The sequence below is a fragment of the Dipodomys merriami genome, unplaced genomic scaffold, assembly GCF_024711535.1.
Source record: "Dipodomys merriami isolate MVZ:Mamm:240054 unplaced genomic scaffold, mDipMer1.0.p SCAF_26, whole genome shotgun sequence".
In the NCBI taxonomy this organism is placed as follows: domain Eukaryota; kingdom Metazoa; phylum Chordata; class Mammalia; order Rodentia; family Heteromyidae; genus Dipodomys; species Dipodomys merriami.
Window position 1 is genome coordinate 14963430 of NW_027204048.1, and position 14182 is coordinate 14977611.

Below are 14182 nucleotides of genomic sequence, written 5' to 3' on the forward strand. Positions count from 1 at the left end.
ACCATGCAATGTGGGAGTCCCAGATTAGAACACTGGCAATCAAGCTAATTTTTAAGATGTACCTGGTCATGATTATACTACCTAATGGGATTCAATGTGATAAGACACAAATTCTTTACCGAGAAAAGTTCATTTATTATTGTAAATTTCCCTGTTAAACGTAAACAAACGAATGTGATCACAGCTTGTACCTGATTTTATAGTCATACTGATGAAGTAATTCCAAATGCTGACCCAAGATGTCCAAAATTCCTTTTATTTACTGGAGGCTTAATAAAACTCAATGAATTATTTTATGGATAAAGCAATAAATAGTACGAACAAATCATTAAGCAGGAACATCTTCCATAAAAACGCAGCCAAAATTTAAAGGTCATCCTCTCTGCATTCCGTTATTCATCCTTTGCTTTCCAAATAAATGTATCCCACACCGACTTAAAAATCAATGAATGGGGTTTTAAAAAATTTTTTAAAAAAAACCATTGTTTGTTTTGCCTTTGGCCAAAAAAAAAATCCCATCATGGATTAAAGCTCTGAACATTGGTTAAAAAAAAAAAAAAGCAGCAGCAGCTGGGGTTTAATTGTACGAACGACACCCCCCCCCCACACACACACAATATCATCTAATCGGATCCAACTTTCTTGGGCTCGGGGTTCAATAACAAAAAGCTCCCAATTTCCAATTTAAAAAAACCACACGCTCTGGCTGAGCGGACCCCCGACTTCTTCACCCCCGAGGCGACCCACGCTCAACCGTGTAAGCGAGGGAGGAAGCCGGGGACGGGCGTGAGCAGAATACAGCCACCGGCCAAACTCGGAACACGTTCAGGCGGGCGGCGATCGAGGCCGGCGGGGGACGAGGACGTTCGGCGGGGGGGCTCGGCGGACACCCGCGCCATCGCCCCGGGGGCCGGGAGACATCGCGGAGGGGCCAGGGGACCCCCTTCTCTCCCCCGCGGGACCCCGAGACCTTCCGGAGCGCGTCTGGGTCTCCTCGGCGCCCCTCACCGGGCACAGGTGGACGCCCGCCCCCCCCCCACGCCCCCCTACATCCGACCGGATCCTACCCAGCACGGACCTAAGTGGAGAACCCCCGAATACCGACCCGATCGCCAGTGGATTCCCAGCGCGGAGAGGGATCCCCCGGGGTCGCCAACAACAAAGACGCCTCCCGTTCCCCTCCCCTCCCCCCCGGCCCTCCCGCGCTGCGGCTCCGGCGCCCCCGGCCCGCCCTCCCCTCCGCTCCCCACCGGCGCGGCGCGCCCGGCCCCGCGCACCCCCCCCCCCACGCACCTGCTCCGGAGCGGCCACGGCCGAGACGCCGGGCGGGGGAGATCGGGAGACGGGGGCCACCGACTCGGGGTCCTCCACGAGGCGCCGCGGCTCGCGCTGCGGCCGCCGGGCTCTCCCCAGAGCCTGCCGACCGGCCCGGCCCGAGGGAGGGGACGGGGGCTGCGGCAATCACCGGCGCCGGGACCTAGAACGGCGCGGCCCGAGGCGGCCCGGCTCGCGTTCCCGAGGCTGGGGTCTGCCCGGCCCGGCTCTTCCACACGAGCGGGCGTTCTGCTGACTAACGGCCCCGGGGCGAGTCGCTGGAGCGGCGGCCGCCGCCGCCGGCTGCGCTGGGGCCTCACGTCCCGCGCGGCCGTGGTCGTGGTCGCTGTCGCCGCCGCCGCCGCCTCCTTTCCCGGCTCCGCAGACAACACCCAGTCCCCGGCCGGGTCTTTTCTTCTCTTTGAGTCCGCCTTTCTTCGCTCCTCCTAAACCCGCCGAGGGCTGAGCATGCTCCCGGAGCGGGAGAGGGGTGGGGGGGGGGTGGGAGACCCGAGGAGAACCGAGGGGGCGACCGCGGCGCTGGACGAGCCCGGAGCTGCTCGCTGACTGGAGGAAGGTGCCAAAACTGACCCGGGCTCCAGCCTGCCAGCGGGAGGGGGCGGGACCAGCTCAGCTTCGCCCAACTTCCGCCAATCCCAAGCCGCTCAGCAGTGTCAGTCACGCCAGGGGCTCCGGGAGAGGGTGAACGGAAACGGCAGAAGGCGGGGATTGCGGTAAAGGAGAGCCAATGGGAATAGAAGTCTCCTCCCCCGCCCCCTTCGCCGTGATTGACTGCCCGGTTCCGACCAATGGGAGGCGGGATTCTCATTTCGAAGGAAGAGGGCAATTTGTTCACCTGGTTTGACAAAAGGGGCTTGAGCGGAGGGTGGGAGGTGAGCGGCGGTGCGCGTGGAGTCACGCTGCCGGGGAGCCGGGGTCCCCTGGCCTCCGGGAGGAGTCTCAAGGGCTGGCTGGGGTAGGGGGTCGGGGGTGGGGGGGGGCGGGAGCCGACAGGCTGGTTGAGTTTCCTTCCGGGTCACCCGCAGCGTCAGGAACAGGTCTGGGGAAAGGTGCTCGCTGGGCTGGGAAACCGCCGCCGCGGCTCCCGCGACCGCGGTGATGAGCTCCCAGAAAGGCAACGTGGCTCGTTCCCGGCCCCAGAGGCACCAGAATACCTTCGGCTTCAAGAACGACAGGTTTGATAAGAGCGTTCTGACCAAGGTAGGGACCGGCCCGGGTTCGCGGCCGCCCTCCGCACGGGCCTTTCCCGCGCCCGCCCTGGGCCTGGGCCCCCGTCCCCGCCCGCGCGGACTGTGCGCGGGGCCTGGCGCCGTCTCGCGTGCACCTGCCGGGAGCGAGCCCTGGCGCTCCGCCGGCCGGGTCACGGAGGCGCGATCCCGCTCGCGGGTCCCTCTCCAGCGGGGCGTCCGGCCTGGCCTCGGGACCCCCGGGTGCGGAGGGCGCCGGGGCCGCCTTGGGTGTGTCGGGGGAAGGCAGCTGATTTTAGCCTCACCTGCCAAAATGAGTCCCTTTCGTCTGGGGGTTTTTGTAAGACTTTGTGTGGAAGTGGTTGGTTTGCTCTTCCTGAAGTCACTTTATTTTAGGAGGGGGAGCTTGTATATAACCATTGATTTGCTGTGGTAATTCAGGACAAAAGACATACTAGGCCAGCACTGCGTTAGGTGAATCTGGTATTCACATAAAGTGAAGTTAAAATAGATTTGTGGCTCGAATTGTGTGTGTGTGTGTGTGTGTGTGTGTGTGTGTGTGTGTGGTTTGGTGGTATTGGGCTTTGAACTCAGGCAGTACTAGTACCACTTGAGCCACGCCCCCCAGCCCTCTTTGGTTTTAGTTATGTTTGGGATGTGATCTTATGGTTTTTTTTTTTTTTTTTTTTTTTTTTTTCTGCATTACTTGGATCCTCCTGTTACCTGCCAACCCCTTCCCCCTGTAGCTGGGATTATAGGCATTAACCATCACATCTGACTTGTTGGCTGAAATAGAGTCTAATTATAACTTGACTCTGGCTGACCTCAAACCATGATTTTCTTGATCTTTATCCCTCAAACGGAGTAGCTAGGATTATTAGCATGGCTTATTTAGTTTCCGTGAGGTTTAGTCAAATGAGAAATATGATAGGATTATTGTGATGCTAAGTAAATGATATATAAATATGGCTTGGGACAATAGATTTTTTCAGCAAGTAGTTTCTCAACATTAACATTAAGTAGGATAGCAAAGAAATCTTTGTATTGTCAATTGTTATCTTGTTAGTACTTCTCTTACTTCACAAGTATTTAATGAGCATTTTCCATATTCAAGACCCTACATTTGTGGCTATCCAGTGTCCATAAACATGGATTCTGTCATGAAGGAGTGATACGGACAGTAATTAACCAGATAGTTATTTAATTACAAGTGTAATAAATGTTAGTGGGAAGATAAACAGTTCAGTAAAGAGGAGAGAGGAATGTTTCTTCTTTGTGTATGTGTTTTTTTTTTTTTCAAGTGAGATCCTGAGAAGACTTTTCCTTTCTCCTACTTAAATGGAGAGAATTTTCAGAAACTAAACTTTGAGCAATATTCTGGAAGGCTTTACCAAGCTTGTGACTATTATCCGTGGGTAATACCATAATAAAAAGTCACCCTGTTCTAAATACATGTCTACATCTTTCATGAAGATATTCCATAAGTTTGATTCTAATTACTTATCAGATGATTGGAAAGCAGCTTTAGTAAGCATTGAACTAAATATATTTTGTACCTAATCTTTGTGTATGTGTATTTTTTCATTTTTCATATTATTGGTTTTTTTTAACCATGTTAGTGTGGTCTTAAGTGTGTTCATGAGTCCCAGATTTCAGACAGCAAGCTTCATGTTATTCATCTGTATTTCTTTTCCCACTTGTATTTTGTGAAGATGTCTAATTTTTTAATTGGTGAGACCATTAACCCCATTGTTTCTGGAAGTTTCAACAAAAACATTTTGCTGAGGAACAACTGTTTAATGGAGAATAATAAACAGCAGATTTTGGATCCAGCAGTACTGAACTGTCTAAACCTAAGTCTTTGTCAGAAGCACCTGGCCCAAGCAGTAAGAAATGTATTCTCTGTAACTCCCCCTAAAGGACTCTAGTAACAGTTGACTAATTGTACCTCATTATTTGCTAAAGGTTCCGCATGATCATTCTTTTTCCTCCTCCGCCAAGTAATTTGTTATGACTTCATTGAAATTAAAAGTTGAGCAATGACAGATGTTTTATTGGGACGTTTATCTAGATAAAGCATCGGAATTATATTCTAAGAAACGGAGAGAAGCTTCTTTTGTGGCATTCCACATGACTAAACTTAGATCAAAGGGTCAAAGTAAGAAAGGTAGGCTTTAGCTTAATATAAATGAAGTCTCTTAGAAGTTAAGCAGCATGCTAGGGGGTTTGTAGCCTCCTTCCCTGCCCTCACCCCTATGGACAACAGTACCCTCAAACCACCTGCAGAGTTGGGAAAGGGGGATGGAATAGGTTTAAGTCTTTTCTAGGTTTTTTTTTTATATTAAAATACTGATTCTGATCAAGTTGCCTTGCTTCCCATTACATATCCCGTAAAAAACAATGAAGAGACATTGAAGCCCCAATTTTGTCATTTATTGTGCTTCATGATATAAAGCAACTTTCCTGAACCTTTCATTTTACAATTCTGGGTTAATACCACCTCCTAATGAACTCTGAGGGTTGTTGTAGTGTTCATTACAAAAGTATTTTTAAGAAATAAAGACATGGGAGCAGGCAAGTTGTCCTGCAAATCCAGCTACCTAAGGCTAGTGTGGGCGTAAGGTTAATGAGCCTCCCATCTCAACCACCAAGTCAGGCTAGGTGGGCTTCATCCTCAATCCCAGCTATACCGGAGACTTGAGTAAGAAGATCATGGTACTGAGATTGGCCCTTGACAAAAACAACACCCTATCTGGAAAAAGAAAGAAAGAAAGAAAAAAGGGCTGGATGATGGGTCAAGTGAGTGCCCACCTAGTGCATGCAAGGCCTTGAAACTCAGCACTACAAAAATAAAAGGATGCAAATAAAAAGTAATCATAAAGCATAAGATAATTTATGTGGACCTGTAGTTGTTCACATTAAACAAAAACACTAATAAAGAAACATTTGGTAAATACTGAAACAGTAGGGAAATGTATAGAGTCTAAAGACCTCTGTTCTTAGTCCTATTTCTCTTCAAGTGTGATCACTGTTAACTGTTTGATGTGTGTGTGTGCTTCTAGACATCTATGTACAATACAGTGTGTGTATAATAAAGTACAGAATTTCTTCTCACTTAGTAAAGTGGGTGTTCCAAATACAGATTAAGTTTAGCATTCTTAATGCTGTCATTATGTGATATAAATGTAGCAAACTCATCTTACCACCATATTACTCATAAACATCTAAGTCCTTTGGAGTTTTTGGTTATGTCAAAGAAGCTGAAGCAATTGTGACTGCACATGCCTGTAATTCCAGCACTTAGGAAACTGAGGCAGGAAGGTCTCTGGAGTTTGAAGCCAGCCTGCACTACATTGTGAGAACCTATCTCAAAAAAAAAAAAAAAAAGCTGCAATGAAATTCTTGTGCTAATGCATTTTTTCCACATCTAGGTCTGGTACCAAAAACTGTACTAGATACTGGTAAACCTATAGTTCCTGTTGGCCTTCACTGAAGCATATACTTTACTGGGAAAAATGACTAACAGATAATCTTATACGTATGTTAATGCCAGTGCAGTAAAAGATATGAAAGAAAAGTCTGGGAGGCCTGATAATTTCTAAGGAGAAGTCTGGATTAAGTTTGGTGGGTTAAGGAAGGCACTGAAGAGATCTGATGGATGGGTAACATTAAGTGAAATGGGAAGAGATGTATAATCCTGAAGGGACTGAAATTTGTTTTACATGTGCAGTCAGCATATAATTTTATTACTTAGAGTCTCAGGTTCACATGATCTTCCTTGATTAGTTTAGTAGTCAATTTTATAGACAAGTTCCTTTGGAGATACTGTATAGTAGGCCTGACTTTGGGGGAAGAAAAGAGTATACATTAGCATAAAGCAATAAGATGTTAAAATGTTTAGCCAAAACTCACTTAACAATGGAACTCTGGTTTGGAGAATGCCGATTGCACTAATTTCCTAGAATGCCTTTATTTTGGTAAGTTGCTCTGCACCTTGAAATGGAGATAGCAAATGAAAGTCTGTGGCTACACTGTCTGAATACTTTTGTAAATGCACCCATATTAATAATACCTAATTCCCATGCACTTAGGTGAGCTATGCACTAGGCCTACATGACACACAAGATCTAATCTGCAAAATAACCTTATGATGGATGCTGTAATTATCTCCTTGTGCATACTGGGAAATTAGGGCTTAGGGGAGTAAATGATGTGCCCAACGTGGCATAATTAGTATGTTGGATTAGGTGAGATGTATGAGGAGACCTCATAGGACAAGTAAATGAAAACCATGCTTGCTTATGTGGATTTTTTAATACTGTAATTTTACATAGAGGTAGTAGGATACCAGATTTGGGTCCAAAGAAAAATGAGCTTTATTGCCTCTGCTATGATGTGGCTGTGGTCTCTTCCCCAGAGGTTCACGTGTTAGAAGTTTGTTCCTCAAGGTGGTGATTTTGAGAGATGGTGGAACTTTCAGAGACTGAGCTTAATGAAAGTGATTAGTTTATTAAGGAGGTGCTGCTCTCAGAGGGATTAACATTGATTTAGAGAGTGAGTTCTCACAAGACTGGACTGTAATAGGTGTACTCAACCCGTCTGCACATGACTTACTGTTCCCTTTCCATTCTTCTGATCTATTGTGATTCAGAAAAATGAGCCCTTACTGAAGGCCAAACACATAAAGTCAACAGATCCTGGGCTTTTTGCCTCTAAGAGTATGAGCTGAGTAAACCTCTCCTTTATAAAGTTCCTAGCTTCAAGGATTTTGTTATAAAGTCAGAAGATAGACTAAACAGTCTCTAAACACTGTGCGTTTGAAATGCTCTAGAGAAGAGTCTTAAATCATGAATGTTGCCCCCCTGGGGTCATTGATATGGGCAGTTTGGGGTGGTTGCCAGCTAATCCACAACTCAGGTACCTTTCACTCTTTTAATGTATAAGCAGATGCTACTTTAGTCTGGTCCTTCACTTTCTGTATTTTTATAGACAGAAAGATATGATAAGGTGATCTGATTAGATTTATAACACAGGATAGGATTCTGAACTTGTAAGATCCTTTATTCACAGTAGTCACAAATGGGGAAAACGTTCAAATACCCATTATGAAAGGGCATATAAGCAGATTAAAGTAGATGAAGAGAGTATGTGTACTTCTTTGTGATCTTTAAAAAATGAACTTTTGCTAACATGCATGAAGATGAATTGCAAAACATTCTTTGGAATGTAAAGGACCTATTTAGTGAAAACTATAAAAGCCTAAAGAAAGAAATCAAAGAGGACACCAGGAAATGGAAAGACCTTCCATTTTCTTGGATAGGCAGAATCAATAGTGTGAAAATGGCCATACTGCCAAAAATGATAAATTCAGTACAATTCCCATCAAAATCACAATGACGTTCTTTACTGAAATAGAGAAAAACAGTCCAAAAATTTCTATGGAGCAACAAAAGACCTACAATAGCCAAAGCAATTCTAGACAAAAGAAATAACTCAGGAGGGATCACAATACCAGATTTCAAGCTGTACTATAGAGCTATAATAACAAAGCTTGGTATTGATACAGAAACAGATCTGAAGACCAATAAAACAGATTAGACGATCCAGAAATAAAATCACATACCTACAGTCAGCTGATATTTGACAAAGGAGCCAAAGACAATGGAAGAAACATAGCCTCTTCATCTATTGGTGCTGGGAAAACTGGGCAGCCACATGCAGAAATCTAAAAGTGGACCCCAGCCTATCACCATGCACCAACACAACTCAAAATGGATTAAAGACCTCAATATCAGACCAAAACTCTGAAACTACTGCAGGACAGGGTAGGAGAGACACTTGAACAGCACAGACAGGAACTTTCTGAACAGAGTTCCAGGGTTACAACAAATTGAGAGACTCAACAAATGGGATTACCTTAAAATAAAAAAGTTTCTTCACAGCTAAAGACGTAGCAACCAAACTAGAAAGGCCGCCAACTAATTGATAAAAAAAATATTTACTAGCAATATATCAGAAAAAGGCCTAATATCCAATATAAACTCAAGAAACTAATCCCTCCCAAATCTAACAACCCAATCATTAAATGAGCAAGGAACTAAAGAGAGACTTCTCAGAAGAAGAGATAAAAATGGCAAAGAAACACATGAGGAAATGTTCACCATCCCTGGCCATAAAGGAAATGCAAATAAAAACAACCCTGAGATACCACTTTACCCCAGTCAGAATGGCCCACATCCTAAATAAAGTCAGCCAACGACAAATGCTGGAGGGGATGTGGAAAAAGAGGAACCCTATTACACTGCTGGTGGGAATGTACACTAATACAACCACTTTGGAAAGCAGTCTGGAGGTACCTCAGAAAGCTAAATACAGACCTCCCCTATGACCCAGCCATACCACTCCTAGGCATCTACTCTGAGCAACAGAAACCAGGATACAGGAACACATACACCTCCATGTTTATTGCTGCACTGTTCATAATAGCCAGGATATGAAGACAACCCAGATGCCCCACTACTGATGAGTGGATCCAAAAATTGTGGTACCTATGTACAATAGAATATTATGCAGACATTAGAAAGGACAACATAATGGCACTCACAGGGAAATGGATGGAATTAGAACAAAGCATTTTGAGGGAGAGAGGCAAACAGCACATGGTCTCTGATATGTGGAAGTTAAATTCAAAATGCAAGGAGAAATGATGAAGTGAAAAGGACTCAAGAAACAAAGGACCTCTACTTAATTTGTTGTATCATTTCTAAATGACTCCATGTTCTTGACTACATATATGGCCTATCTATCTATCTATCTATCTATCTATCTATCTATCTATCTATCTATCTATCTAGGCACATCTGAGGGAAGCTAGGAGGAGGACACAGAATCAGAGGGAAATGGGAAATACACAAAAGAAGCCCATCAGCTGCACTGGACATTGACGAAAACAAACTAAGCAACTGAAGGGCAGCAGTGGGAGGAAGGGAATGAGAGGGAAAAGGGAACAGCTGACACTAAGCAAAAGGAAAGAAATGTACATATCACCCGATGTGGGAGAAATAGCTGTATTGTCAAAGCTCCTAGAACTCATAAACCTTATAGACCAAGATAATGACAATTTGCCTCGTGAAGGTTAAAATGTGTTTGTGACCTTAACTATTACTATCCCAGAATACTGTGAAATTTGTGTAATCACTTACTCTCAATAAAGAAAATTATAAAAAGTAAATAAATACACTCACAGGATTAAAAAAAAACATTCTTTGGAGGGCAAGATAGAAAAGTTCATACTGTGTGAGCTCCATTTGGAGTGGTGAGGAATTGAAGGGAGCAAAGAAAATTCCCAGGATGATGCCAGTGGAGATCATAAAAGTAAGTACACGTATGACATGTCCTTGTAAGGCCTCAAACACAGGCCTGTGCTGTACACCGGTGGACATTTTACCTCCAGTGAAATTAGATACTACAGCAAAAGAACTGATTACCATCTCAGGGGTGATGAAAGTCTGATTGCTTTTGGTTTTTGCCAAGTTGTGGAAACACTACTCCTATCAGTCCTTTTTAGTTTCACCCTAAGGTAGAGTTTTAGTCCTAATTCAGTAGGCCATGATGCGTGAAGCTATGAAACGAAGCTTTTGACCATAATGAAGATGAAAATTTGGCCACAGAAAGCCCTTACTATACTGTTGGTGATGCTTGCTTTGTACAGGCACTTTGGAATGAGGTATTCGAACCTTTGTCCTGTCTCCCTGAACCCATAATGTTGAGCTGTAAGGTGCAGTGCAAGATTGGTCTAAGGAATCCCTGGTGTAATTCCAGTGTGAGAGATAAATGCTAGCCATGGGCATAAATGTTATTTGCTAGCCGATGGGTGACAGCAATTTATACACCACTGGGTTCCCATTGAACAAAATAGTTGAGCAGAATTCACCTTAGTTTTCAGGATCCTACCCTAGGCAACCTAGAAATAACATAAGTGATAGAAAATACTCCCTGTTTCCTTTTTTTCCAAATAGGGCAGTCTTTGATCTGCTGCTCAGTGCTGCTTTAAATGAGCTTTTGTTAAATGTATCCCCTCTCATTAACTTGTCATTTCCTTCAATATACTTTTGCCCCTTCTGTTTTTGTTTGTTTTTGAAAGTGCCAGGGCACTCTACCACTTGAATGTTAGTTCTTTTGGAACAGGGCTTCACATTTTTTTTTTTTGCCTGAGTCCACCCAGCCTTGATCCTCCTATTTATGTCCCCAACATAGCAGGATTCACAGGGGTCCACCACTATGCCCAACTTACAGGTTAAAAAGGAGTCTTGCAACCTTTGTTATTTTTTTCTTGTCTGAGCTTGCCTTGATCTCCTGATCCCTGTATCCCAAGTTTCTGAGTTTTCAGGTGTCTCACCTATAAACATACTTCTTTATTTTTATTTTTATTTTTTTGGTCAGTTTTGGGGCCTGAACTCTGAGCCTGGGCACCGTCCCTCAGCTCTTGAGCTGTAGACTAGTGCTCTACCACTTGAGCCTCAGCCCTACTTCCGGCTTTTTCTGCTTATGTGGTGCTGAGGAATTGAACTGAAGGCCTCATGCATGCAAGGCAAGCATTCTACCACTGAGCCACCTTCCCAGCCCCTTAAACATACTTCAACTGACAATGTGACTTAATTTTTGGCATGCTAGGAATTATGACATACATGATATTATAATCAAGAAGTATTACATTTAGCAAAAGTTGTGGTTCTAGAAGAGCTACATAAGGTTTTGTACTTGTGCCATTTTCATTATTTTGAAGTACTGCATTCTATTATAATTCTTTCTTTCTTTCTCTCTCTCTCTCTCTCTCTTTTTTTTTGTCTGTCATGTGGCTGGAACTCTGGGCCTGGGCACTGTCCCTGAGCTCTTCAGCTTAAAGCAGGTGCTCTACCACTTGAGCCACAACGCCACTCCTGTTTTTGGGGGGTTTTTTTGGTAATTAATTGGAGATAAAAGTCTCACGGACTTTCCTGCCCAGGCTGGCTTTGAACCATGATCCTCAGATCTCAGCCTTCCTGAGTAGCTACAATTACAGGCATGAGCCACTGGCACCCTGCTCCTATTCTGATTCTTATTATTTTCTTTCCTCTGATGCAAAATAATTTGCATCCTTTTGTGAAGATATTTACATTTCCAAATTGCTTCCACTTGAAGCTATTAAATTCACTGGCATGTTTCTTAATGTTGGAGCCTGATACAATTTTTTTCTGCATTAATCATGTCTGTAACGTTTCCTATTGCATGCTATGAATGGCAAGTGAAGTAAGTTAAGTTCCCTTGATTTGATTTATTGAGATAGAGGCTAGTGCTGTTGTATTTAATTATGAAGTTTATATTTATACCATCAATACATATTTCTACATAAATTGATTAATACATTGTTAATAATTCTTAGACTTCTTTATCCAGGTACATTAGTTTACCTGAGAGGAAATTATGATTTATCTGGATGCTTCCCTAAGAGACCTGTTTTCCTTTTAGCAAGCCCAGTAGTAGGGAGTGGTAGTTAGGCAAAGAACTGGGCTGCAAGTTACAGGTTGTGGCATGTGTCATTTTAAGCCGCGGGACTCCTTCCACACCTGCAGACGCGTACGGTGAGGTCACAGGCAGGTGTGCTGGGGACCTCCCTTGTCCTCAGAACATCTCTGCTGCAGGCTTGCCATGTTCTTCTTCCTGGTCACTTCCCTTTCTCACTGCTGACTCGTGATGAGACAGACTGACAGGAGGAGGAGATGGAATAGCTAAATGCTTAACCTCGCTTTCTTAAGTGTATTTTTACCATTGCAGGCCAAATAGCACTTAAACATACTAAATGAGTTAAACATGAAGGTATTTATTGTTAAGATCAACTTAAACAGAAAGGGATTTATTGGCAAACTATTGGGCTGGTCTCATGAAACTTATGTGGAGCTCTTGCTTATTTGTTTTGTTGGCTTTTATAGTGTCTAGAATTCCCAGATCATCTGTAATTATTGGGAAATCTTAACCTAGCTTTGAACCGAACCAAACATGAGTAGGTCTTTCAGCCTTACAATGTGCTCTCCCTCAACCCTTCCACTTCACCTTCTGGCTTTTACAGCTTATTTTCATTAAGCAGACATATGGTGCTAATTTTTTTTTCTCACTCTCTCACCTGTTGCCTGATCTGAATATTCCCAAGAACATCATTTCCCCCATAATCCTCTTAAGCCTTGGTTGATGAGGTTTTTGCCCCCTGTCCTCACCTCTCCCCAGGTAGAACCCTTTCTAGCTCTACTGGGTTAACCCATTTTTCCTCAGTTAAAAACTTTGAGCTCTTCTAAAATATACACTGGTGGACCAGGATCCTCTCCTGTCATTATAGGCAGTAACTGCTTCAGAGACATGGGTAATCCAGCCAGTGTCTGCTCACTGAGCCCTTAGGACTGGCCTCTGCCTATCAGAAGCTTGTTCTCATGGTCAACTCCATCTTGGCTGGTATCTGTTGTACTTACAAACTTAAAATACCCTCATCCATGTTAGTTTATTTTGCATAGTGGTGATCTAAATACCTGAGCAAACAATTTCAAGGAGGAAAGATTTCTTTGGGCTCCTGGTTTCAGAGGGGGCCGTCTGTGGTACCCCAGCCCTGTGGGCATAGAGGTTGGAGCCACTATTGGAGGGTCATACAGGAAGCAATGAACAAGAAAGGACCCCATGGCCAGGTATACTTCAGAGGCTTGCCACCAGAGACCCACTTCCTGCAGGTAGGCCTAGAAATTCTACTACCTCCCCAGATAACATCCCCAGCTGAGACCCAGCATTCAACACAATGTCCTGGTGTGATTTCATACCCAGCCGTAATGTCACCTGATTATCTGGTTCTACTATCCCCTTTTTACTTCTGTAGGTACTCCTGCTTATTTACCCTTCTACTTATTCATGTTCTTATTTCTGTTCTTTAATGGACTCCAGGCCTCATTGATCTGTTCTTTTGAATACACCTCTTCTTCCTCATTCTTTCTCGATGTCATACCCTCTTGACAGAATCCTAACCCTCTTAGATACAGCTTTCTATTATTACCCTAACATCTTCCAAATGATCTGTATCTAAACTTCCATCTCTACTCTATTATCTCCATTATAACAGATGAAATGCCTGGTATTCCCTAAGGCCAGCCCTTCCTCTTGTACCTGGAGTTTACCTACTCATGCCTGAGACATGAACGACTCCTTAGTTCTCCATGCACTCTTGTATCATCAGTCTCTGCATTATTGATCATAATTTCTTTTTAAAAAATTCTCCTTAGAAGTCAAGCATGGCAGTCTATGCCTGTAATCCCAATCACTTGGGAGGCCAAGGTGGGAAGATTGCAAGTTCAAGGCCAACATTGGCAACTTATCAAGCTCAGTGGTGTAGGACACTTGCCCATATGTATGAAGTCTTCACATCAGGAAGAAAAACGTTATAAAGTATTGCATGATAAAGCAAAAAAAAAATTACCCTATAACCTTTTCTTCCTGTATAGAAAATCTCCTGGTCTTCTCTTCTTTACTTCCTATTGCTTCTACCTCTCCACATTGTTCTTAGAATTTTTCACTGAAATTACTCTTTTCCTTGCTCATGCATGCATATGTGTATATGAATTTATATGTATGTATAGTGTATATGTGTG

The 14182-nt window shown here is 43.9% G+C and overlaps 2 protein-coding genes across 3 annotated transcripts in view; one reads left to right on the forward strand and one right to left on the reverse strand.

The window, feature by feature from the left end:
• Positions 1-1807, reverse strand: part of Abhd17b (abhydrolase domain containing 17B, depalmitoylase) — a 36065-nt gene extending 34258 nt beyond the window's left edge. Inside the window, exon 1 of one of the 2 annotated variants that reach the window (XM_070035743.1) lies at positions 1294-1807. The gene's annotated coding sequence lies outside the window, so the exon portion shown is untranslated. Of the gene's footprint in view, positions 1-1105; positions 1128-1293 lie in introns of those variants that run through there. The other variant, XM_070035744.1, reaches the window with a different exon arrangement.
• Positions 1808-2317: 510 nt separating this feature from the next.
• CUNH9orf85 (chromosome unknown C9orf85 homolog) overlaps positions 2318-14182 on the forward strand; it is a 39934-nt gene continuing 28069 nt past the window's right edge. Inside the window, exon 1 of the mRNA XM_070035745.1 lies at positions 2318-2535. Coding sequence (XP_069891846.1) covers positions 2434-2535 — 102 coding nt within the window. The 5' untranslated portion in view covers positions 2318-2433. The remainder of the gene's footprint in view (positions 2536-14182) is intronic.